The 25366-nt window shown below is 31.9% G+C and overlaps 2 protein-coding genes across 2 annotated transcripts in view; one reads left to right on the forward strand and one right to left on the reverse strand.

Moving 5' to 3' along the window:
• Positions 1 to 4717: 4717 nt before the first annotated feature.
• LOC107447653 (coiled-coil domain-containing protein 22 homolog) lies at positions 4718 to 10938 on the forward strand. The gene has a single exon (XM_016062619.4). It carries the CDS (start codon positions 5292 to 5294, stop codon positions 7116 to 7118), a length of 1827 nt encoding a protein of 608 aa, XP_015918105.1. The 5' UTR covers positions 4718 to 5291; the 3' UTR covers positions 7119 to 10938.
• A 6945-nt stretch (positions 10939 to 17883) lies between these two features.
• Positions 17884 to 25366, reverse strand: part of LOC107447654 (SPG7 matrix AAA peptidase subunit, paraplegin) — a 73928-nt gene continuing 66445 nt past the window's right edge. The window contains exons 19-20 of the mRNA XM_071187048.1: positions 21914 to 21991; positions 17884 to 18091 (exon numbers count right to left, since the gene is read on the reverse strand). Of these exons, the coding sequence (XP_071043149.1) occupies positions 17951 to 18091; positions 21914 to 21991 (219 nt within the window). The 3' untranslated portion in view covers positions 17884 to 17950. The remainder of the gene's footprint in view (positions 18092 to 21913; positions 21992 to 25366) is intronic.

Here is a 25366-nt window from a genome sequence, read left to right on the forward strand (position 1 = left end):
AGATTCTGCAAAATAATTTATTACCGAAAAATATTATATTTTTATTTGTATCTTCATAATTTTGTGCAAAATACACTTGTTGTTTTTAAAGCTAAATTATTTTTGTCAACAAATTTTTTTCTCCCAAGTTTTTCGTAGGCCCTAGGCACGTGCCTAGTGCGCCTATAGGCTAATCCGGCCCTGGTCGTGGTGTTACGCTTTAAGATTTTATACTACAGCACATTTCTAATTGGTTGAACGAGTAACATGTCATTTATTTGAATTCAAATTTATTTTAATGACTTAGTATTTACTAAAAAGATGTAATTTAAAAAAAGTTGTTATATGGATTTGAATGATTTTTGAATTCTTAGAATTTTGTGCATTTGCAATGTACCTAAGTTAGTAGTGAGCGAAGCGAGCTTGGTTTGCGAAGCAAACCATGTAAGATTGCGTAGCAATTTTCGGGGGTTGGAGAGCGGCAGCGAGCAGGGGGAGCAGCCCACTAGTATTTTTTTATTTTATTAATAAATACCCGGGACTAAAACAAAACATAAGTTCTAGGTTGAAATTTTAATTTTTTTATGCTTAAAAAATATTTAATTTACTATCAGTTTACTATTCCAAATTATCTCGGGCAAATGAAAAAAAGTCAAATATGTGTCTTTGTATATGTTTGTATATGTTACATATGTTAAAAATCATCTGCATTACTTTCGCTCGCGAGGGCTATTTTTTTACTCTTTTTTTTCTACGTAAATTCATCCACCCTCGTTTATACAATTGTACAAAACACGTCTGCAGTCCCACAAATAGCAAAACTCCCAAACAAAAGTGGGCTTCCACTCACAGCAGATTATTATTGGTGACCGCAACGCTCGAATACGCCATCTGGGAAGAGACTGGTTTCACGTCTTTGGCCCTTCTCCCTTTCCTCTCCTCTTCCTTTTCAGTTGTATGGGAATGCACTATGGTATTTTCCCTTTTTATTTAAAAAATAATGTTTTTTAGAATATCCATGATGCTTTTCGTTAGAGCTATGTTTAATGTAGTTTTCAGTCCCATATAGCTTTCCAACTTAAAAGTTTTTAATCTATATGAAAATCAAGAGAGAAACTAACGTACTTCCTTCCTCTATGACTCTCCACACGCTAATGGGGAAAAGCATACGATGTATTGTTATAGGTGGAGAGTTCTGCTCTATGTCACCATTTCGATCGCCGCAATTAATTATTTTTTTTGCTTCCGGCCGAATAAAAACGTGATAAAGCAAAACGTATTGAAGAATTCTGCTATGCCCGAGTTTACTAGGAATAATAAATACTAGTGGGCTGCGCCCCCTGATCGCTAACGCTCGCCAATCCCCGAAAATTGATACGCAATCTTATATGGTTTGAGTCGCAAACCAAGCTCGCTTCACTCACCACTAACTTAGGTACATTGCAAATGCACAAAATTCTAAGAATTCAAAACAATCATTCAAATCCATATAACAACTTTTTTTAAATTACATCTTTCTAGTAAATACTAAGTCATTAAAATAAATTTGAATTCAAATAAATGACATGTAATTCGTTAAACCTATTAGAAATGTGCTGCAGTATAAAATCTTAAGATAAAATTTCTAAAACTGATATCTCTTTAAAAAGGTTAAAATTTTGGCTATAATTAAGTCTATTAAAAATTGTAATAAAGCGCTTTCGACGAAATACTAAAATGGAGATCTATCGACAAAGACTGCTCACCTCTGACTAGCTTAATAGTATGAGATTGTCGCAGCTGATAGGGTGAATTTCGGAAGAGATCACATTTGGTGAGAATGCTCTCTCTGGTTATTTAAGTTTCCGTTTTTAAAAGCGCTATATGTTGAGCCACCTCAGCTAGATTTGGCATGTGACATATTTAGCGGCAATCATGGGTCGATTTTCTAGCGTTGCCATTCGGGGAGTTGTAATGAGGCTTTTTTTGTCGCTGTGTAAGAGAAATATATATATAGATTTGCAATATATACATACTCATTTGGCGATGTCTGGCGAGCATCTTGTGACGGAAGCTATACAGGCGAGCAACATTACCCACGCCAAACTGCCACTGATACCTGTTTATAGAGTGTGCCACATTCACACAACACACAGAGAGAAACAACCATGCTCTGAGCGGGATTCGCTCCCGCAGTCGTTGACTTCACAGTCAGGTACGCTAAACGCTCTGCTACCTGAGAAGTATAAAGTAATTCAAAGTTCTTTCTCAGACCAAAAAAATATTTAAAAATATCTTTATAGTGTCCGCTAAATGACCTCTTCAAATATATAAACAAAATATGTAAACAAAACTTTATAATATGTAATCAAAAGAATTCAATGATTGAAATCTAAATCGAGAGTATAATCCTTTAAATGTAGGTTACTCAGTAATTATTAACTTGCCTCGTATCATTTGAATCACTAAATTATACTTATAAATTACAAGTACTTTTGCACATTATTTTACAATAATGAATAGTATGTATAGTTAAAATATGTAAATAAATGAAAACAGAAGTTAAATTCTATTATAGAAGAATTTTTTCTTTTCTTTGATAATTGCATTGTGTGTCAAGCTGTAATATCCAAGCTATAAATAAACAACAAAAACAAAAAAAAAGACTTTACGACTTAATGTTCAAGCACGAAAGTATATTTAATACTATGAGATTGCGAATTGGCAGATTAGATTACATTTGAAAATTCTAAATTTATATATAGTTGCTAAATTACTTAGTGAATATCTGACTGTGAATGAAACGAAACAAGAGATTTAATTTAATTATAGATTTTGATTAATACTCATGTAACAAAAATACGATAGATCTGCCATTAACCTAAACAATTTTTGGCATTATATTAGCTTTCCGACTTAATTTTGATCCACTAGAATACCCAGAAAGCATGTAAACCTTACGACAACCTTGTGTCGAAACTTTCCTTTTATTGTCACGGAAATGTTTGTACTAAAAACCTTTTTTTCAATAAAGCAGTAATATTGCAGTCTCAAACCTTTCATCCCAAAAGGATTAAAAATTATTTTTTAAAGCTTTTTTAAAAAGTAGTGTCACTGAGGTCCATAATGACGTTTTAGTTGGCGTCACACTAGTGATAGGCTCAAATTGCATTGTCCATTAAAATTTCATGACAAGGTGGATTTTTGCTGAGCATACAAGACTTTGCGAAAAGAAACCTCATAATGACCTAGATTTAAGATTATTTTCACCTTGAGACAGGCTTTAATAAAGTTTTTTTCCACGCTTAAAAACCCCAAGTCAACCTCGACCTAAGGTTTTTGTATGGAAGGTTGCTTTCCAAGGTTTTGGATGAGGGTAATGTGCGCAGAATAGAGCAGATTGCCACACATCTCGTTTTAAGGTCAGAAAGTTTACATGTAAACCTCATTACAAACCTTTTCAGGTTTACAAAGGTTTTTGCTTACTGGAAATAAACCTTATTTTGCTATCTGAGATATTGTAACAGTGATTTCATTAGCAATAAATCTATCAACCACACTATCAGTGGCGGATCCAGGGGGGGGGTGTCATAGGGGTCATGACCCCCCAAAATTGAAAAGAGTAAATAAAAGTAATATTTTTTTTTAATAGTTTACAAAAGAAATAAAATATTTTAAGACTTATTTAAGGGGTCATATACAACTAGGTAGGTCGGAAAAATCTATTTCCCCCCCATCTAATTATGGTCTTCACTGTTTCAAGATTCATAATCCAAAAGATTAAAACGAGATTCGTTATAGCTTCATTGTAAACATTAATAACTCTGCCAGTTAGTGCAAGAACAGCAGAACGTTCCTTTTCAACTCTTCGACGTCTCAAAACTTGACTTAAGAGCAACTCAAAATCAAAAACGATTAAATGGACTCGCATTGTTAAACATTCATCGAGAAATTGATTTGGATGATGAAAAAATCATTGACAAATTTGCCGAAGTTTCTAAAAAACGCATTACATATATTATTTAAAGATTTTGAATACTTGATTTATTTATGCATTGTTCATTAGGAAAAAAAATAAATGAGAACACTAGCATTAAAAACCCAAGTTTTTGTTTTTAAAAAAAATGCTAAAAAAAATGTTTTTTTTTTATAAAAAAAATTTATTGAGGGGGAATCTCAGTCTATGACCCCCCCCCCCCCCCCCCNTATGACCCCCCCCCCACCATCAGGAAAAATTTCTGGATCCGCCACTGCACACTATATGGATGATTACTGAAGTTCCTTGAACAATGTCAGATGTTTTATTAGTAACTCAGTATATTATTAAATATCCATATGTGAATTTTATTTAAACATTTATTGAACTTCCCTAATTAAATAAAGAAAAATAGAAAGATCAAATTTTTAATTCTTGCTAGAGACATAACATGCGACATATAATGTTTTTGCTCCACTAATAAACTTAACTTTCAATTTTTACAACGGACAGTAGATTGTTTCAAGAAATCGGTAATGGAGAAACTATTGTTTCACTTTAAAGCACAAATCACTTACTTTTTGCTATTTTGCCCATGATTATATCATTGACCTAGATTCCATGGTGAACACAACTACACAGTACTGTATTATAACATCTTCGAAGAAGCATAATTTACGATTACTCTGCAGTGTCTGCAGTAACGTTTATAAAAAAAAATGAGCATGTTCCATTTGCCAAAAATAATGACGGCGCAATAATCGTAACTTTTGATTACTTATCGAAAGAAGTAGAAAATAAATCCCACCTAAATATATTAACATACAGATATCATAATTGAATGAAGGCACATTTTCAAGATCTATTCTCGATCATGTTTCATGTTTCACATCAGAAAGACTGAAACGCATTAAAATATTTCCAGTTAGTGCAATATTTGCAGGAGCCAGAATTCCATTTGCAGAAATTCTGCATTCTGGAGCCTGCAAGTACTGTATAATATTTTATTTTTTAAATATTCGACTTTAACGTGAATAACAACACTATTTTAACATCGGATTCAAAGTACACAACTGATACATGTTTCCCACAGTATTTTATCATATGACGTCGCTGTTTTCGTTACTGTTGGGAAAAACCTACTTTCACTTCCACTCATCTTTATCATTAAAGTTCGTGAAACTACAACTCCTCCTTTTTTGTTTTCGTAAACACTACATCGTTTTCAGTTCAGCATCTTTAAAGACGTTGAATTTCTTAAATGCTGATATGTCATAATGTGATATTCATGTATGTTTTTTTTAAAAGATTAATTTAAGATATTCGAATACCAATCTCACCAGCAATTATTATTAAAATGGAAGAAGTGGATGAAATTGTTCTACATACACTCCGCCAAATCGGAAGTGATCTTGGCGAAATAAGTAGTCTTGCGGAATTCAATACCTCGATTGCTATTGAAAGTGTTATTCGGTGTTTGAAATTGATCAACCCTTCATTGGAATTGCCGAACCATGTTCCTCAGAATATGTCAGCTCGATATCGTTTGGGTTCTACTCTTGCATCTATCTGTACGGAGCTGGGCTATAAAGGTGAAATAGGCTATCAGACTTTTTTGTACTCCAACGAGTCTGATTTACGAAGAATCTTTTTATTTCTCTTCGAAAATTTACCTAAAGAAAGTGAAAAGGCCTTGGACGAACCATTAGATAAGACAGCCTTAATAATTAAGGAAACCGGTGTCTGTCTCACTAAGAGTTTGAACGATCCGTGGTTACCTAATTACTGCAAGCTTAAAATTAAGAGTGGAGGTAAATTTTTTCAGAAAATTCCCTTGTTTTCTAAATTAAAATTCAAGACTAGACATATAAGTTATCCTTTCAATCATTTCCAGTTAAATAATAGTGCCAAAAATAATTACATCAAAAACTATTTACAATTGTCACCAAATCAAGTGAATTCCAGATTGTTGCTGCAACCTTCTATACTGGAATTTAACACTCACGATTACATTAAACAATATGTCGATGAATTGGATCAGGATGAATTAACCTCTGTCTTAAATAAAAAGACGAAAGTAAAAAAGATGGTTAATGAGTATTTAGTGAACGCCGTTCAGCAAATGAAGGAGACGCCGACAGCCTATCTGAGCGACTTCACTACTGAGGCAGTTCAAGGTGGTTCCAGATTCACGCACTCACTCCAACTGCAATTCACTCCAGAGAAGAAAGGCGTCGGCGTGCCGGCCGGTGAACCGCCCTCGGAAAGAGACGATTTGGAGGAAGACGATCGACTGAAGCGTGAAGCGGAGGAAATGCAAGAAAAAGTGGACGAACTTACCATAAAATTGGAAGACCTGCTGTCGGAGAATAAATCCTATGAAACTTTATCGGACAGTTCGATTCAGTTAATCAAGAAAGATCAGATGAATCTGGATGAGCTAAAGGAACAGCTCAGAGTTAAGAAATGCACCCTGTCTCTGTTACCTCAAGCTGAAACCAATATAGATAAACTTCAGGATCTTATTGACGCCAGTTCCCAAAAGCTCGTGGCGCTCGCCAAACAGTGGGAGCAGCACAGGGTTCCACTCATCGAGCAGTACAGGGAGTTGAAAGAGTTGTCTTCACGCCGCCTGAACGAAACACAGCGCAAATTGGAAGAAATAAAATCGATGAGGGAGAAAATCCGCAAAATCGGAGGAGAGGCGAGGCAGAAGGAAGACACGTTCAAACATCTGATGACCGCTTACGAGAAACTCACCAAAGACGTCAACCGCTCCGCGTACACTAAAAGAATTATGGAAATCGTTGCCAACATCAAGAAGCAAAAAGCAGAAATCGATAAAGTGCTCTTCGACACGAGAAATGTCCAGAAAGAGATAAACAAATTGTCTGGGAAACTGGAGCGGACTTTCACCGTGACGGACGAGCTCATTTTTAAGGATGCGAAAAAAGACGAGGCCATTCGTCGAGCTTACAAATACTTGGCTTCTCTACACGAAAATTGTAGTTCGTTAATTTTGATAGTGGAAGATACGGGTGCCATTAGTAGAGAAATCAGAGAATTAGAAGACCAAATTGAGCAAGAGAATCAAAAGAAAATTGCAGATACTCTTGAGAGGATTACTTCTGATTATAAACAAATGCAAAGGGAAAATGCTACACTTCTTGCTCAACTTAAATAACTTTGTTGTTTTAGGAATTTTTTTCAATTGCTTTTGTTAGTTAGAATTTCTTGAATTTGAGATGCACAACCTACGACCAAGACTTAGTCTATAAAAGGAAAAATGTGTCGCCATCTGCTTTTCAATAAAAAATTAATTGGGAATATCTAGATCAGTGATTCTCAACCTTTTTTTATGTGGCGGCACACTTTTAACAATTTCGAAATTTGACGGTACATAATGAAAAAAAAAAAATAGTTTAAAAGTTGTTTACTTACCTATAATACACTGTGTTAAATAGTCTGTGATAATAATTTTGAATGTGAAATAAAATAATATGTACTGCAAATGCACGTTTATTAAGGGATTAATTATTTCTTTCTGACTAATTTTTATTAGTTAGTAACAGTTACTTTTTTTGCTAGTTATTAATTGTTTGCTTGTTTTCTATAGTTATTAACTTTTAGTTTTTTTTACACTTTTTATTATTTTTTTGTGAATTATTATTTTTGCTAATTATTAATTGTTAGCTTATTTTTTGTGAGTTATCCTTTGTTAATTTGCTTTTATAACTACTTAGCTTACTTTAATGATTAGCCTTTATTTCCGTTGGAACGTTAATATTTAACTTGTTGTAGCCTTTGTTAATTATTTTAATAGTCATCAAATTTCCTACTTATTTTAACACTTTTTAAAATTGTGTGTCAAAGACAATTAATTCTTATTTTAAGATTGTCAGAGACAAGACAATCTCCGACAAAGATGTTCACGCGATTGAAGAGTGGAAAAATTATAAAAAGTATATATATATATATGTACAATTTTCTTTAATTTAAACTTTACTCGTAATAAAAAAAAGCATTATAATTTTTATTGTATCATTTCTAATATTTGGCGGCACATTTTAAGAATTTGGCAGCACACTAAAGTGCCGCGGCACAGTGGTTGAGAATCACTGATAGTAAAATAAAAAGGATAATTTTTTTTTTTAAAAAAATAACAATTTTAATAAATACTTAAATTTTTTTTAATGCCAAAATGTAGGTACTTATTAAAAGATTGGTATTTTTCAGTTAGTCAGGTGTGACTAACTGAATTAATGACTATTTTTTGAAATTTGATCTATTTCCGCAGGTGGCGAAAATCTTTATCAATATGCGAAACAATAAATATGTACAATACAGAGTACGTAACTTTTTTAAAAAGTGCTTTAAGGTACTTATTTTTGATTTACCTACTTTAAAAGCCCTTAACGGTACTTTTTGTTTCATATCGATTGTCATTCTAAATTACAAAAAATGCATGATTTTCACAATTTTCTCTGCAATATTTATCAGAAACTAGTTATTTTATCATGATTACGTAAATTTTTTGCAAATATTTTTGAATTTGATTGATTTTATGTTTATAAATTAAGAACTTTAAACAATAATAATTTTTATTACCACACAGATCCCTACTATGATTTTTTTTGGAAAGTAATTAAAAAAAATTTTTGAGTGGTTAAAAAGTACTTAGAATGTGCTTATTTCTTTGTTGAAAAATCTGGCTACGCACCTTGTAATAGTTTTTGAATTTTTGACACAGAGCTTAAATATTTTGCAAATTTACTAACAATTCTAACTGAAAAATATCAAATATATTTTAATATCTTGACATTCCAATTTTCTTTTTTTAAGATTTTCCAACCAAAATATGTTTAAAACATTAATAGTTTAAAACTTTATTAAATAATTAAAATGTAATTTATTTATGCATTAAATGCTTGTTTTACATGAAAGAGTTGAAAACCTGCTAAAATTAATTTTTTTTAAAAGAAAAAGATAAAGATTGCAAAACTTTAAATGTTTTTTTAATTTTCAAGGATTATTTATGCTTACGTTTTTCTGTATTTTGTCCCTTAGCTTATAGCAAAATTTAATATTGTTCTTATTGCACTTTCTCCCCCCCCCAGAAAGGTTAAAATATATTCCTGCAGCTCTTTTCCAAAAAGGTTGTCTATGTTAGTTAAACAATTATATTTACTGATGCAATTGCATAGTATACTTATTTTCTATCAAACAGGGCCCATGCTAAGCATTCACCGCCTCGCCAAATGCAATAAAATCTTTAATTTCAATTAAAAAAAAATTGTGTTTTAGCAACAGTTTGGGCAAACAGTTTTTCTTCCGAAAAAAAAAATATTCCTCTCAATCCTGAAAATAGGGGTAAAAATGAATTGTTTCTGACAAATCCGGTCGTTTTTATTCGATTGTAGTTCTTTCCTTTAGATACATTGCATAGGTAATGTAGGCAGCAAGAGAGATTATGTAAGCATGAAGCAAACTACGATAAAGTGCAGATTAGCACGTTCGATATCCAATCACTCGATATCGCGAAACGTAATTTTTCCCTACCATTTACAATAAAACAGGTTAAGTAGTCGCAAGATGCCTATTATCATCCAACCATTTTTGCAACAAAAAAAAATGTGTTTATTAAAATAAACTCATAATAAAATTTGAAAACTAAAATGGTTGCTAAAATAAGAAAATTTAATTTTTATCTTTATAGATTACCACTCTCCCCTTTATAGAGCCCCCTCCTAAATTTTGGTAAAAAATCTCTGTGAGCTTTACTCAAAGAATAGAATTAAATTATTTAAATAGCACCTCCTACTTTTGTTTTCTGAATGATTATGATTGCAACAGTAAAAAAAAGTGAAGTAAAACCATTAAAATTCTTTAAGAACTAAAAAATGAAATGTTTAATTTCAAATGTTAAAAGATAGTCCAAATCTAAGAAAAAAATTTTGTTTTATGTTTATTCTTATAATACTGCTCTAGTCAAGAAGTTATCACAACCTATTTACCTGAACGGCAATAAATAACATCTACATTTTTCATTGCTCATTTACTCCTCCCCAACCATAAAATGACCCTTGATTTAAATTTGCTTTTTATAAAATAGTTAAAATAGTTCTTTTATTTGAAGTTTTAAATTGGAAAGATTAATCATTAAAAAACTGTTAAGATTTGCCTTTGGCTAAGATTTTTGAAATTTGGGGTCTGTCCAGACATTTTGTGAAAGGTCCGTTTTTGTAAAATTGTGAAAAAATGACTTGTAATTTGTGAATATAAAATAAACGTTAAGTGACAATATTTCAACCAGGGTCCTGCTTTTATGAATTTGTGCAAATAGGGTTCGGTTATTGCAAAAAAATTTTCAAGCGGTTTTTAAATTGTAAAGAATTACGAGATTATGCTCAGCACTGTAAAATCATAATAAAAAAATTTAATTTTCAAAAATAAACAGCAATTGCTGCTTCTAAATTTGAGATAAAACGTACAAATATTTGGTATTTAGCCTATACTGATGAGCGCAGAATATTCATTTCGTACGAATAAAGGAAGAAGCGTCTGCCGAAGACAAAACTTATTTCGTTTACATCCATCTTTCTTGTTTTCTGTAATGGGAAGGGTTTATTCAATTAACAAAATAATGAAGATAAACAAATTTGTGAGGGGTCCGATTAAAAGAAAAATAATTTTGCGAAGGGTCCGTTTTTATGAAAAGATATTTTGTGAAGGATCCGTTGACGGACCCAAATTTCTTCTAAACAGGCCCCTGACTTTTGATATTTGTCTAATTAACTGACTAATAATTGGAAGTCCTCAGTGCAGGTCCTGATTAGTTGATAAATTTATTGCTAATATTTGTAGAAATTATAGTAATCAATTTAACTTTTCAAGCATAAATTTTGATTTGTTTGAAAAGAAAAAAAAATATCTGTACATGTTTGTTATATTTGTTTTCATCATTAATTTAATATGATATTTGTAAATTAAAGATAGTTCTAATATTTATGTTATTTTTTTTTTTAACACTTGTTAATAAATTCACCATAGTTCATTCAACGGAAAGATTGATTAGATGATAAAAAAATATTACTTGGCGACGGAATCGTATGGTTGGCTAAACAGGTGACAAATATTTGTTACCTTCTTTATTGTGATTTGTTTGTTCCAAGTCTCCTGCTTTTTAACGAAGACTCCTGTATTTTACTACTATCTCTTGTTTACCCGTATATTCTGAAATTTCTCCGTATTTGAAGAAATTTAAGAAAAATAAAATTTCGGCAGTAAAATATCTGCTGATGGCCAAAAATACTTCTCATACTTTATTCTTCAATAGTGCTATTACCAGTACTGCAGTATGTTGAGTGTTAATAGTTTCAGTAGGGCCGGGATAGCCTGGTTGGTAAGGCACTGGGCCCATGTCCACAGGTCGTGGGTTCGCCGCCGACTTCCCGTGTAGTAAATGGCGACTGATGCCTGATAAATCTGTCGAGGTCACAAAGTTCTCGTAACAAATCAGGGGATACTGATCCGGGAGTCTTCAGGATTGGGATCAAAATTACAAGGATACGGAGTTGAACATTGATAGTCGTAAACGCAGAATTGTTTCGGCTGTTTGACGAAGGTTATAAAATAAAATAGTTTAAGTAGAGTTGTGGTGCCTTGTCTTCTGGGTGTGGGTTTAAAACGACAAGGTTACGGAGTTGAACATTAGTAACCATAAATCCTAAATTAGGTCCGTTGTTCAACTACGGTTATAAAATAAAATGTTTTATGCGGGAGTTTCGATGCCCTGCCTGTGGGTTGGATTCAAAGTGTTACGAGTTGGAACATTGATAGCCGTAAACCTAAAATGGAACTGCTGTTCAGTGCCGGTTATGGAATAAAATAAAATATATTTTGCTTGGAACGGTTAGAAAAGGATTGAAATTTTCATTTACATGAAGCACAGAGCTACAATAGAGTCTTAACGGAGCCATGATGGCTCAGGGTGTAGAGCGTTAGCCTTCCAATGAGGTGAACCGGGTTCGAATCCCAGCGATAACGGGTCGAAAAGAATTCCGCATCCGGTGTGCGTCGACCACAGTGCTGACGTTTCCGCAAATGCGGGTTTCTCCCAATACTTGATCCCGGAGTTCCCTTGTTTTCTGAATTGGGTTCAAAATTACAAGCTACAGAGTTGAACACAGGGTTCCCACGAGTCAGGGAGAATAGGGAAAACCTGGAATTGTCAGGAAATTTTATTTCAACTCCAAAAATCAGGGAAAGTTGCAATTTTCTTACAAAAAACCTGAAGAAAAAAAACAGTCTTAAAATTGTCAATAACAATACTCAGTTATTGAGATTCGAGTTAAATAATTCTATTACAATTATTTATTGTAAAAATTTTACATTTTTGACATACTGAATTGCTTACTTCCTCATATAATGATATATATTTTACACAAAAATCTAATACTTGGCATAGCAAATAAAAAAGTCCAAATTTTCTAATAAAAAATTTTGTAGTATAGATAAAATAAGGTATGGATTTTCATTGAAATTTACCTGGAAAAGTCGGGGAATTTTTTTTCTGAAATTGTGTGGGAACCCCGTGAACAGTAATAGTTCTTATCCCTAAATTTGGTCGTCTGTTCTACAGCGGTTGTAAAATAAAATAGTTTAAGTGATTATAAAAATTGGTTTAAAAAAAATCTTCTTTGGATTAAGATTTACATACATATTTTTTACTTTGTAAGTGCTTATATTATTTCCAATTTTGAATTTCTCTTTTTGACTTACATGATGTTTCAAGGCTTTACTTGTAGCCTAAAAAATGTCGCTAGTAAAATCTCCCGTTATTTTATTTCTCCCAACAATCATGAAAAACAAAAAAAATCTCCGTTATTTTATTTCTCCCAACAATAATGAAAAGCAACTCAATGTTTAGCCGAAAAATAAAGATTACCATAAAGACTTGTTTTATCCTGCTCACTGACATTCTTCTCAACTTGAACAAGACGCTGTTATAGTTATGAATAATTTACCATACCATTTGAGAAAACAATAAATTAGAGACTGGCTTAAAGCTAAAAATATTGTTGGGGAAAGGATGTTAAGAACTGAATTACTGGCTATAGTGAAAGAAAACAAACATCATCATCAATGGCTGAACAGCCCCGGGTGGGCCTTGGCCTTCTCAAGAAGTTTTTTCCACAAAACTCAGAGTTCAGAATGATCTTACCGATCCTATTGTTGTTTCTAATGGACTTAGACAAGGGGATGCTCTGGCTTGTCTGCTTTTCAATATTGCTTTGCAAAAGATTGTGAAAGACTCGAATATAAATACCCGCGGAACAATCTTTAATAAATTCGTCCAAATTTTTACATTCCCTGACGACATTGATATTGTCGCACGAACCCCTGAGGCACTAAAAGAGGCTAAAACTTCACTAGAGGCCGCAGCCTGCATCTTGTAAGCAACCAGGACAAAACTAAGTATATGACCTGTACCAATTATACCAGCCATTATCTTGTAATTAGGGATTATAAATTTGAAACCGTGAACAATTTTAAATATTTGAGATCTGAAGTCAATAGTCGCTTAACGACAGAGATCCGTAGTAGAGTCACAGCAGCTAATCGATGTTTTTTCGGCCTTAAAAAGTATCTGAAATCTAGCTTCATCAGCAGAAAAACAAAGATTCTGATATGCAAAAGTTTGATAAGACCCATTCTTACTTACTCTGCTGAGACTTGTACAATGACAGAAAAAGTAAAGCACATTATTTCTGTGTTAGAAAGAAAAATTTTACGAAGCATATTTGGTGGCCTTAAATGTAACAATATCTGGAAAAGAAGCACTAACTCCGAACTTTACATACTATTTAAAGAACCTGACGTAGTCAAATATATTGCAATTCAGAGAATCAAATGGGCGGGACACCTATCAAGAATGGATAATAACCGCGTTACAAAAAAGATCTTCTCTGCCAGACCATTAGGCACTCGAAAAAGAGGAAGACCTAGACTGCCTCGAAAGTGATTTAAATATTCTAAAAGTCACAAATTGGATGTCTATGGCCAAGTGTAGAAGAGCCTGGAGTTCAACTCTGCGGAAGGCAATGGCCCATCCTGGGCTGTCAAGCCAATGAAGAAGAACCTTTTTCCTGCAAGTATTTTTAAGACCAAAAGGTCTTACTCTAGGTCAGGGGTGGGCAACCTTTATACACCAACGTGCCATTTTCTCTAAAAAATTGCTTAGTGAGGTCATAGACGTGCCGTCAAATAATTTTGACTTCGTGATTATTGGGAAAATAGTAATACTATATACTATCAACTCAAAACTCTTTACTTACATTGGAAAGAAGCATTTTGCAATGTCTCAGTTTGTTATACACGTAATTCAACTTAAAGTAACATCAGTGTGACTTCTGTTGTTGCAGATTAGATGACCAATAACTTATATTAGGTTGTAAGATGTTAGTTTAAGCAGAATTGTTGATTTTCTTTGCTCGTTATTTATTGCTAACTTGTTTTTTACGGTTATTAATTGTTTTTTAGTATTAATTTTTTTATTAATAATTGTTTATTATTTTGTTTGTTTTTTGTGAATTTCAATTTAATTGTTACATATGCTTGATAGCGTAATAACATTTGTGTGATAACAATTCATAGTGTAACAACAATTGTGATGGGTGGAGTGCCCAGAATATTGTGTCGCGTGCCATAAATGGCACGCGTGCCATTGGTTCGCCATCCCTGCTCTAGGTCATCTATCCATCTCAAATTCGACCTGCCTCTTTTTCATGTGCCAACTGGTCTGGCATTGAAAATTCTTTTTGTGGTACGGTCTTTACCCATTATATTCTTTGTCGTATAATAAAGTTAATAATGTCAGGTTCATTATATGAGTGATAAAGCTCTAGATTTGATCTTCTTAGCCACACACCATTTTCTTTTAATTCCTCCCAAAATACATCTCAAGACCTTTCTCTCAAAGGTACCCAACATAGCCTCAAGAAAACAAACATAAATAGTACAATAAATGAATTGTGGATGAAATAGCCAAACGTCATAAAACAATTTTAAGATAACCATCTTATGAGTGCCACGAATTTGTAGAAGAGTCACAATTGTTTTTAAACACAATTGTTTTTCTTTTCGAACAATTCAAGAAGTGTTTACAACTTGCCTGGAAAACCTTAAATTATCAGAGAATTTTTTTATTCATGAAAACTCAAAGAAATTTGGATAAAGATCGGGATAAAAAAGAATATTTTCAAAGCTTTTTTAAAAATTTTATTATTATCTTATCACTTATTTTACCCACTTTGTTTTAGATTAAAATTTATCGCTAAATAGTTTAAAATATCACCAACTTAAATAATACTTAGCATCAAAACTTGCTCTATTATAACCCTGTTAGTCTAGATAAAAATGTCACCTGAAACTCTTTTATGATTGCTAAATGAATGGCTGAAACCTTTTTGGAGACTATGAATGACAAAGAATGTGGTAGAAAAGGGGTTAAGATATTTGCTCCTGTTTATAAAAGTTGGGATTTTTCTTCTGTCTTTAGTCCATGGCTATTTCTCATTCGAGTTCGTTATTTTATTTTGCGCTTTTCTGAAAGCTTTCATACTCCTATCGAATGAAATAGTTGAATAAATTTTTTCTCCGCCAAGCCAACCAATTGCACATTTTCTTACAATCTCTAACAGCAATGTGTTATAGGGTAAACCAACCAGTGAAGGAACACTTCNATTACGAATTTTGAAATCAATATGATTTTTTAAGAGGCAAGCGAAGCTTAAGTGTTCCTTCACCCTAATTGCTCCATTAACGCTAATTTTCTTGATTTCATTTTAACCTTTTAAATCGCATTTTAATTTATAAGAAAGTTCTTTTAAGAACCAACTATCTGTTGATAACATTTAGTTTTACTGGTAAATATTTGATTCTTGGTTCAAAATTTGAATTGTGCAGACAATTACAATGTTAAAAGTTTGAAATTGCTTACCTTCCAGAGATGATATTTTCAAAACTGTTTCCCTGAAAAGCTGGCAAAAACTAAAGAATGTATAAAAAAAACATTCTAAATAATGTAGAATATAATTTTTTTTTATTGATATGTGTTGATTAAGAAGGAAAACAATTTTTTTGTTTTGTTCAGCACTCAACAGGTACAGGTTTTTAGTTGTAAAAAACAATTAACTAATCTAAGCTAAAAAAGCATGTTGTTAGATTGGAATTCTTTATATATTTTGATTTCAAATTTTTTTAAAAAAAATTATCAACTGTAAGAGATTCGATTTTTGCTGGGTACCTGGACTTAAAAAACTTTTAGGACTTGTTGCGCCACTTTAATCCACATTTAGTTCAATTTGATTCTTGCTTATACTATTTTGAAAATCAAATAATAATTCATATGCATCGTCATTTCTCTAAATAAAACCTTCAATATTAGTCTTTAAGCTCATGATATAGACCTAAAAATCCCTTCTGTAGAACCAATTAATAATTATGCCTAAGAATTTCAAGATCTTTAGGACCAAAAAATATTTTGTTTTAAGAGAAAATTTACTTCCGGCCAGTTGTATCATTTTTCACAATGGCCACTTCTTTAAAAATGGAAAATTTTAAGCGTTATATTACATAATATTTTAAAGTTTAGTTTTAAAATGAAGAAATATTTTGAGAAACAAGCATAAAATAAAGTTATTTTATAAGTATTATAAAATACTTATAACTCAATATTTATTTAAAAAAAGTGTTGATCAAGCAGCCATTTTTTAATCCCTATATGATAGATTTAGATGTCCTGTTATTGGTGGCGATCGTTAATTTTGTCTCTTTTGACGAGTTCATAAAAAAATTTTCTCGAGTTGTTTTAAAATATTCTGCTTAAAATATTTGTAATATATACCTATTATTGTAAGCAAAGCAAGTGTCAAAATATTGATTTCACTTTATCAACACTGACATGATTTCATTAACTTTACAGATACGTAAGATTTTTTATAAATCTAGTACAAGAAGGGTTATTTTAAAGCTGAAAAGATTTAACACTAAGTTATTTCTATACCAAAATAAAAAATAAATTATTTTGAAACAAAAATGATGCTTCATTAATCTTAGTGTGACACAAGGGCGCCGGCAGCGGGGTGTAAGAGGGTGCACTTGCACCTCCCTGGCTTTTTTTTTTTTTAATCAAAGCGATACAGAAAAACAATTTTGTTATAAAAAATTTTTTTTTAAATATTTTTATTCAAAAACAAATAATTAAATAATTGCTCCATAATTAAAAATTGTTTAATCAAACAAGAATTGTAATCGTCTTGTTTGCTGTCCAAATCTGTTTATAACTTTTTCAATGAATTCTGAGTCAACTTTGATTCTTTTCTTATACACACTGAGCATGCACAAACTTGGCAGATACATAAAGCTATATTTTTAAATTTCATTTAATAAAATATATTTAGTTTAACAAATGTGTATAACACAAACTGACTTCTCACAACTGTAAAACTTCAACAACACAATAAATACCAATGTTAAGCGTGCACAAACACGTTAGTATATGAAACTACTGTTTGTAGTTATTTGTCTTTCAAAGTCAGTAGCTATGCCAGTGCCATCAGTACAGTTTCTAGTGGCAAAATTTGCAAGTACAAGAAATTCATACTTTTTTTTAAATATCTTGTTAACAATGAAGAAATGTATCTTGAAAAAAATTAACAGGTGAAAGTATATGTAATAACAAAACAAAATGCAATAACAGAAAATTTTTTTTGGAGGAGGGGGGGGGTAGTTTGTTAGAGGGTTGCACCTCCTTTTATATTACTCTGCCAGCGCCCTTGGTGTGACATATTTTAAATTATATAACATGTTTTAAAAACACATTGGAAGTAAAAAAACACTATTGTTTGCAAAAACTGATTTACAAAAGCATTCCTCTAAAGCAATGATTTCTATTAACAAATAACTTTATTTACAAACAAAACAGTTTCTATGGACATTTTCATGTTTTGTCAGTTAAGGCTGCTTTTTCGGCTCTTCAGGGGGGCCGAAATCAATGGCTTCAATCAGTGTTTTTTTGCCGTATGCAGGGGGACCGATTAGTTTTTCTATGTCTGCATAGTTCAATACTTCCTTTTTTAGCAGCTCTTCAGCTAGCTGTAAAAAAAAAAAATGTAAGTAATGCATACAATTAATTTTCAACATAGAATAAATAACGACCTGTTCATAAGTGATGTGACACTCAGAGCAGGGTTCATACAAAGATCAGAAGAAGAAAGCCAAAGAGTCCAAAATTTTAAGGATTTATCAAAAATTTAAATAGTACTTTGCGTAAAAGATAACTTGACAGTTTTTTTTTAAAATTAAAAAGCACTTATTATAAGGAACTTGCAAGAGTGTATATTTTGCATATTTTTTTCTAGCCCTTTTGAAATAAATTTGGACTTGGTCAAACTTCTTTAAGAAAAATAAATAAAGTTATCATTTTTACACATAAATACATTTTCCAGCCTCAAATATTTTAATAAATCTTGTTAAAGTACAGATGCTAAAGATTAACATAAAAACCTACCAATCTTATATTTTTACATTTGAATACATAAGAAAATCTAAGGCATTTTATGCACACAAAAAAAAATTACAGTAAATTATTAATTAAGTTTGCTTGTAACTTGTAAAATTAAAGTTATTTGCTGTTATTTTTTTTTTCTTTCTAACTCTTGCAATTCAAGTTTTTCTTAAACGATTTTGACGGCTAAGTCATATCATTTCGTTTTCCTGCTTGGACAGCAAATTCTTCAGCAGACTTTGTAAGTTCATCTATGCAACGCAATAATCTAAGGACTAATTTGGAAATCTAAGTAGTTCCAAGTACTTCTTGGATACTTTTTTTATTTCCAAGGAGTATAAGGAGTCTGTACGCACACTGTCAGAGGGGAGGGAAGGCTCTTATGAAAATGATACAGTTTATAACAAGAGAGTAATAAAAAATATGACAACTCATACAGGGTTGCCACCCAAATCTGGAAAAAAAATTCACTGTGTTTTTCCTATACATATTATACACAATATACACTGGTGGACAAAATTAAGAGATGGAAAGCATTTTCGCACATTTCTATGACGCTATTTCTGGACGGTTATTGATATGTAGGGAACCTTATCGAAAGGGACCATTATGCTGGTGGAGGATTCATGGTTTGGGCAGGGATCATGCCCGTACACCGGTCCATGTGTTTGACAATGGTTCCGTGAATGCCCAGAGGTACAGGCAGGAGGTCCTAGAGCCCTATGTGCATCTTTTCAGGGGCGCTGTTGGCCCTGAGTTCATTTTTATGGACGACAATGCACGACCACATAGGGCTCTCATGGTTGATGAGTATCTGGAAAGTGAGGATATTCAACGAATGCATAGGCCAGCCAAATCTCCTGACCTGAATCCTATTGAACATGCTTGGGATGCTCTTGGGAGAGCTATTGCGATGCGCCAACCTCCACCCCCCGAACCATTCTGGACTTAGAAATTGCTCTGGTGGAAGAATGGGAGGGTCTTCCACAAGTCCTCCTTAACTCCCTTATTAACAGCATGCATACTCATTGTGCATGCTGTCTGTCAGGGGTGACCATACACCATACTAAGGCAACACACATTGTACAAGTCTCACTTTTATCCTTAAGTTCAGACTACATTGGATTTATTGGCAATAGGTCTTGCCAGTGAATGGCACTTTCATTTTTGTTTTGCATACTTTATTATCATGGAATAAGCTATATCCATACCAAATTTCATTTATTTATATTCAGTATTTTTTTGAGATATTTGGGAAAATGTCTTCCATCTCTTAATTTTGTTGACCAGTGTATTAAGAGGAAACAATAATTACTCTGCTCTTGAGAGATCTATATAGAGCTAACTATATTTAATAGTTTTAATTGCTGGCAAAAACAGCTTTGCATACTTAAATAATGCTATAGTAAAAGAAATAGTTTAGTATAGTTGGAATATCATGGTTAAATATCCCATAGATTACGTTTTGAGTGGTCACCATTTCTTAAAAGACAAAAATATGAAACAAAATTCGCAGTATTTTCCCAGTTTGTAAAGAAAAAAAAATCAAAATTCTGTGCATTTTCCCTGTTATTTTAGGTGATTTTTAAATTTCCTGTATTTTCCAGGTTTTCCTTGTTCTGTTTTAGTTTTTAAAAAAAAACACATATTAAAAATTAGCAGGTTAAATATGCTAAGATTATTTGTTTTAAATTTTTTCCATCGAAATACGTACGACTACCCTCATGAGTTAGCATGTGCTAAGTGAGAGTTGCAGTGCACTAGTAGATTACAGCAAATCAGAAGAAAGAGGTAAAGAAAATCAAAGCGTAAAAGGAGAGTGAACCAAAGAATTGAAATGGTATCCCAGTTTGGAATTGTCACCAGAAGAAATGTGATCATATTTTGTACACTTATAACTTTCTTCACATATGAACTCTTCTGCTCAGTTTCCCCCTTCCAGGCCAGCTTGTCGTAATTGAATAATCATTATTATTGTTATGCTCACAATAATAATGATGGGGCAGAGTTATCGACCATGCCAACCTTCATCTATTAAAAGGTACCTCGTGATTAAATCAAGTTAGCATGTCTTATATACCAGTGAATTGATGTTTAATTTTCGTAGTGGTAGTTATGCTACAATACTCCCCAAAACCAAGCGAATTTAAAGCAGAGGGTGCGTTTCTTGTTTATCGGTGGAGATATCTATGGCCCAGAATATGATTTCAGCCACACATAGTTCATAGAGCATTTACCCCCAGATTGTAATTTTAACCTGAACCAGAAAAGAATCAATCTCCTATTCTGTACCCCCAAATGTATGATGTGCTATGGGAACATGGAGGACATTGTGACCCAATAGATTTAACGTACACCAGTCAACATTTACTACATGGGTCACATGATTGTAGTGTTTTTTTTATATTTATTTTAAATCTTGTCCTTTGTGAATATCTCAAGCTCAGGGTTCCCACTCAATTTTCAAATTAAAAAAAATTCAAGGACTTCCAAGGACCTACTTAGTAATGGATAAATGTTTTCTACACTAGGGTGCTACAGCAGGCTCTTTACTGCTTATACTTCCAGGTTGCTGTTTCTGGTGTATTTTGAAGCTATTTGGCTTACAATGCGATCATTGTGTTTTGAGACTCTCTTGAATAGTATTTCTTGTATACATGTGTTTGTTACCCGATTTGTGTTTAAAAAAAGAATCATTATAAAACTTATCATTTGAAGATCTGTCATTTCAAGACGTAAGAATTGTCACTTGAAAAAAAAATGGTTGTAAAATAATATACCATCTAGAAAATTTAAACCAAAATGATCATTAATAAAATGAACTTAGTCTCGCTGCTCTAACAATATGCTAACACTAACGCATGATGGTGCCAAGAATAAACAGTTATAAAGAAGTAAAAAGAGGCTAAATCAGAACTGTCAAAAAAGTGAGTTCTAGAATCGCTATGTGTGATTCATAAATTATTTTGATGAGAATCACCAACAGTAATTCTTAAATCCCTTGTATGTCAGTTGTACTTCTTAAATCCGAAATTTTAAATGCGACACACATTAGGAAAAAAGGACCAAAATTCAGCGGAATCACTGATTAGGGTTTAAAATTATCTAACAATCAATTATGAAGAAACGTCACGAAAAAGTAAAGTATGCTATTACTAATTTTTAACACTAGTTGTATCATTACAATACTTGCAAAACATAAACATGAAACATAATACCAAGTAATCTAGTGAATTTATTTGACTATTGTTGAAATCTAAGAAAGAAATCTCCTTGAATCAGACGACATGCATTATCAAGCGTCAGATAATGATTTAGAGAGATTCTTTTGTAACATCAAATTCAAAAACTAGAATATTTCAGAATTTTTTTAAAGTAAAAAAAAAGTTATTATAATTACAGAACCTTACCAAGTTTAATTTTTCCCGATTTTCAAGCAGGACGCTCTCAGTCTTCCTGTATGCTCTAGCAACTAAACTTCTAGCTTGCTATATAAATCAAAAAAAAAAAAACTTATTATTTGAACATTTATAAAAGGTTTTATATGCCAAACTATATAAAATATAAACTCTTTCTCTTTTTTACAAATTAAAATTATTTGTTTCAAACAGAGTTGGCAAGGTTTAGGACAGAATGGATTAATCCATGGTTTAAACCGTCCTGTCTTAAACTGTCCAAAACCCCTTTGCCTAAAATTGTCCAAAACCCTTTTGTTCAAAGTATATCACAATTTAAAAAAAAATAATGTGAAAAATAAAAGGTTAATTTTTGAACAAGAAACAAAATGAAGACAAGTTTTTAATTTATTAAAAAAATTTATTATTATTTTTAATATTGCATTATTTATCCTTATGCGAAAACATAACTTATGAGTATTAAAAGGATATTTATTTATATTTAAAGGATAAGGTATTCACTTTTGTTGTTCAATGAATAATGGAGCTTCAAAAGTTACAAATCTTTTCCTATTTATATATTATTAAGCAATTATAAAGCAAATTGCATAAAAAGTATCAAATACGTATTAACTAACTCCCTGGCATTACAGTCCATGTTGGACCATGGCCTCACTAACAATTTTCCTCCAAAGTCGCCTGTCCTTAACTCTTTGTTTCCAGCTTTGGACTTTTAGAGGTCTTTTTCCACCTAGTCAAACCATCTTTTGACCGGCCTCCCTCTTTTCCTTCGGCAGAAAGTGTAATAACCTTTCTTATTTAAATTTCTCATTAGCTTCTATTAATTTCTTTTCTTTTTGTATGCATTTGCATTCCTGAGTGAGTTTTCAGTCCTTTGCTAATATCGTTTGAAGATAAATATCGAAATAGAAATCTGAGTTTTATGCTACAATTTGAAAAATAAACTCACATATCATAAGACATGTCATTTCTCTGCATTTAAAAAGATTCTGCAAGAAACCCCCTTTTTTAATAAAACAAGGTTCCACTTTAAAACATGAATTCTCAACCTCTTTACTCATATACGGATATTCACATTCATAATTATGCTATCTATTGATACACAAAACAAAGAGTTTAAAAACAAGAAAAAGAATTACATTTGAACAATCAAGCACTTTCAATTACAAATTATTAAACAATTGCATAAAAGAAAAACAACAATTTAATTTGGTACTCAGAACAGGGGTCTGTTTAGAATCACAAAATATCTTTTCATAAAAATAGAACCTTAACAAAATATTTTTACTTAAAAACAGATCCTTCACAAAATAATTTATCTTTTAATCGAACCCTTCACAAATTTGTTTACCTTCATTATTGTATTTCAAATAAACCCTTCCCAGGAAGGGGGAAGACAGATGTAAACGAACTAAGTTTTGTCTGCGGCAGAAGCTTCTTCCTTTATTCATCCGAAATTAATATTGTGCTTTCAGCAGTATAGGCTAAATACCAAATATTTGTATGTTTTATCTCAAATTTAGTAGCAGCAATTGCTGTTTATTTTTTAAAATTTAATTTTTTATTACTACAGTGAAACCTGTCAAGTTGACCACCCTTGTAAGTTGGACACCTGCATAAGTTGACTTCAATTATCAAGAACGGAATTTTTCCTATATAATATAAAGAAGCAAAACCTTTGTAACTTGACCACCTGTCTATCTTGTATGTTGACCACTGAAATAAGTCAATTTTGTTGAGAAGTATTAAGAAATTCTATTCTAAAACCCTCATAAGTTGACCAGAAAAAAAAAATTCAGAAAATTTCTGTCATTTTGCAATGTATGTTAAAATTTCTCCTGTTTGATGAAATTGAGTAAAAAGTTAATCTAAACTCTTCTCCTTCTCTCGTTTGTTATTGTTTTCATTTACACCATCAAGTATGCTCCGCAAAATATTTCTCTCGAGTATTGCGATACAATTTCCCTCCAGTTTTTTGATTGTCCAAGTCTCAGATACGTATGTCAAAACTGGCCTGAGTATGTAGACCAAGAGCTTTGTTTTTTTCTAGAAAGAAACCTAGATTTAATAAATCTTCTCAGCCTATTTGACAGATAGAGTCAGTTTTTTATTTTCAGGAGTCATTCTGTTATCAATAGTAATAATTGATCCTAAGTAAGTAAAACTCCTTACTGGATAACTTTAAAATATGCTAATTAATTATAGCAGATTATATTTTAAGTTACAAAATCAGACACAAAAACGCACTTTCTCTGAATAAACATGCTTTTTTCAACAGATTCAAATTTCTGGCCCTCTGGGGGGGGAATCAAAATATGGGGGGGGATTTTTGTCTATCAAAATAAATTAAATATTCAAAGAAATGAATAAAGATTTTCAGTCAGAAAATTCATTTTATAAATATATATTTATATAATATAAGAAGAGAATGAAATAACAAATAGCCAAGCACAGAAGACTTGCGGTTAGTAACACACAAAACAGCCAATTAAAATTGAGAATGCATATGTGTGAAAAAGCAATAGTTTTTAATAATGTTGCTTGCTAAATGTTATGACTAAACTTACCAGTTAAAGCTGAGTGGCGACTTTTATTTTATTTTGAATATGTATAAATACGGTGTCACAGTTTTCTATTGTTGTCTGTGCATTTCCTTTGGCCTAAAAATCACGAGGTAGGATCCAGTTTTTCCTCATTCATTTTGATATTGCTATGGTTGTCATCGGCATAAAATTAACAAAAGTCGCAAAGGTATTGTTTTCCTTTAAATATTTTTGTATCCCTAATTTAAACTTATTTTCCAGGACTGCTATTATTAGTGAAAATATGGTTGTGAACTCTTGTTTGTGCAATATAATGTTATAAGAACGTAAATGCTACTTTAAAAAACGATTACTTCGAAAAATCACATCTGTTCACCAAGAGATCTAAATGTTTTTAATACTAATACAGGGTTCCTACACTATTTTGAGAAAACAATATCCTGACTTTTGCAGGTTTTTCCTGATCTTTTACAATAAAATTCCTGACCAGCCGTTTCCCACTCCAACAAAACTTTTAACATTGCAGTTTCAATTAGTAATAATATGCTACTTAGTCATAAGTATCATAGATTGAATAGGATAAACACTTATATATTAAAGTGGAATTGCATAATAGCACTTAATATCCCAAATTATATTTTCAGAAAACTTGTGAAACATATTTTTAATTATCATGATTAGATTAAACTTTTAGTGTGTTTTTGTAGTTAGATACAAAAACTATTTAAATAAAATATCAAGAAAATCTGTTGGATTAAGGAAATATTATTTTATTTAATGTTAAGTGGAACCAAATGCATGAGTGTCGTCAGGATATAAAGGGTTAATCAAATCTGCGAGATATGTATCAGTATCCTCAAATAATATTTACTCTTAAAACATACTAGAACATTTGTTACATTAA

This window comes from Parasteatoda tepidariorum, chromosome 10 (assembly GCF_043381705.1).
Source record: "Parasteatoda tepidariorum isolate YZ-2023 chromosome 10, CAS_Ptep_4.0, whole genome shotgun sequence".
In the NCBI taxonomy this organism is placed as follows: domain Eukaryota; kingdom Metazoa; phylum Arthropoda; class Arachnida; order Araneae; family Theridiidae; genus Parasteatoda; species Parasteatoda tepidariorum.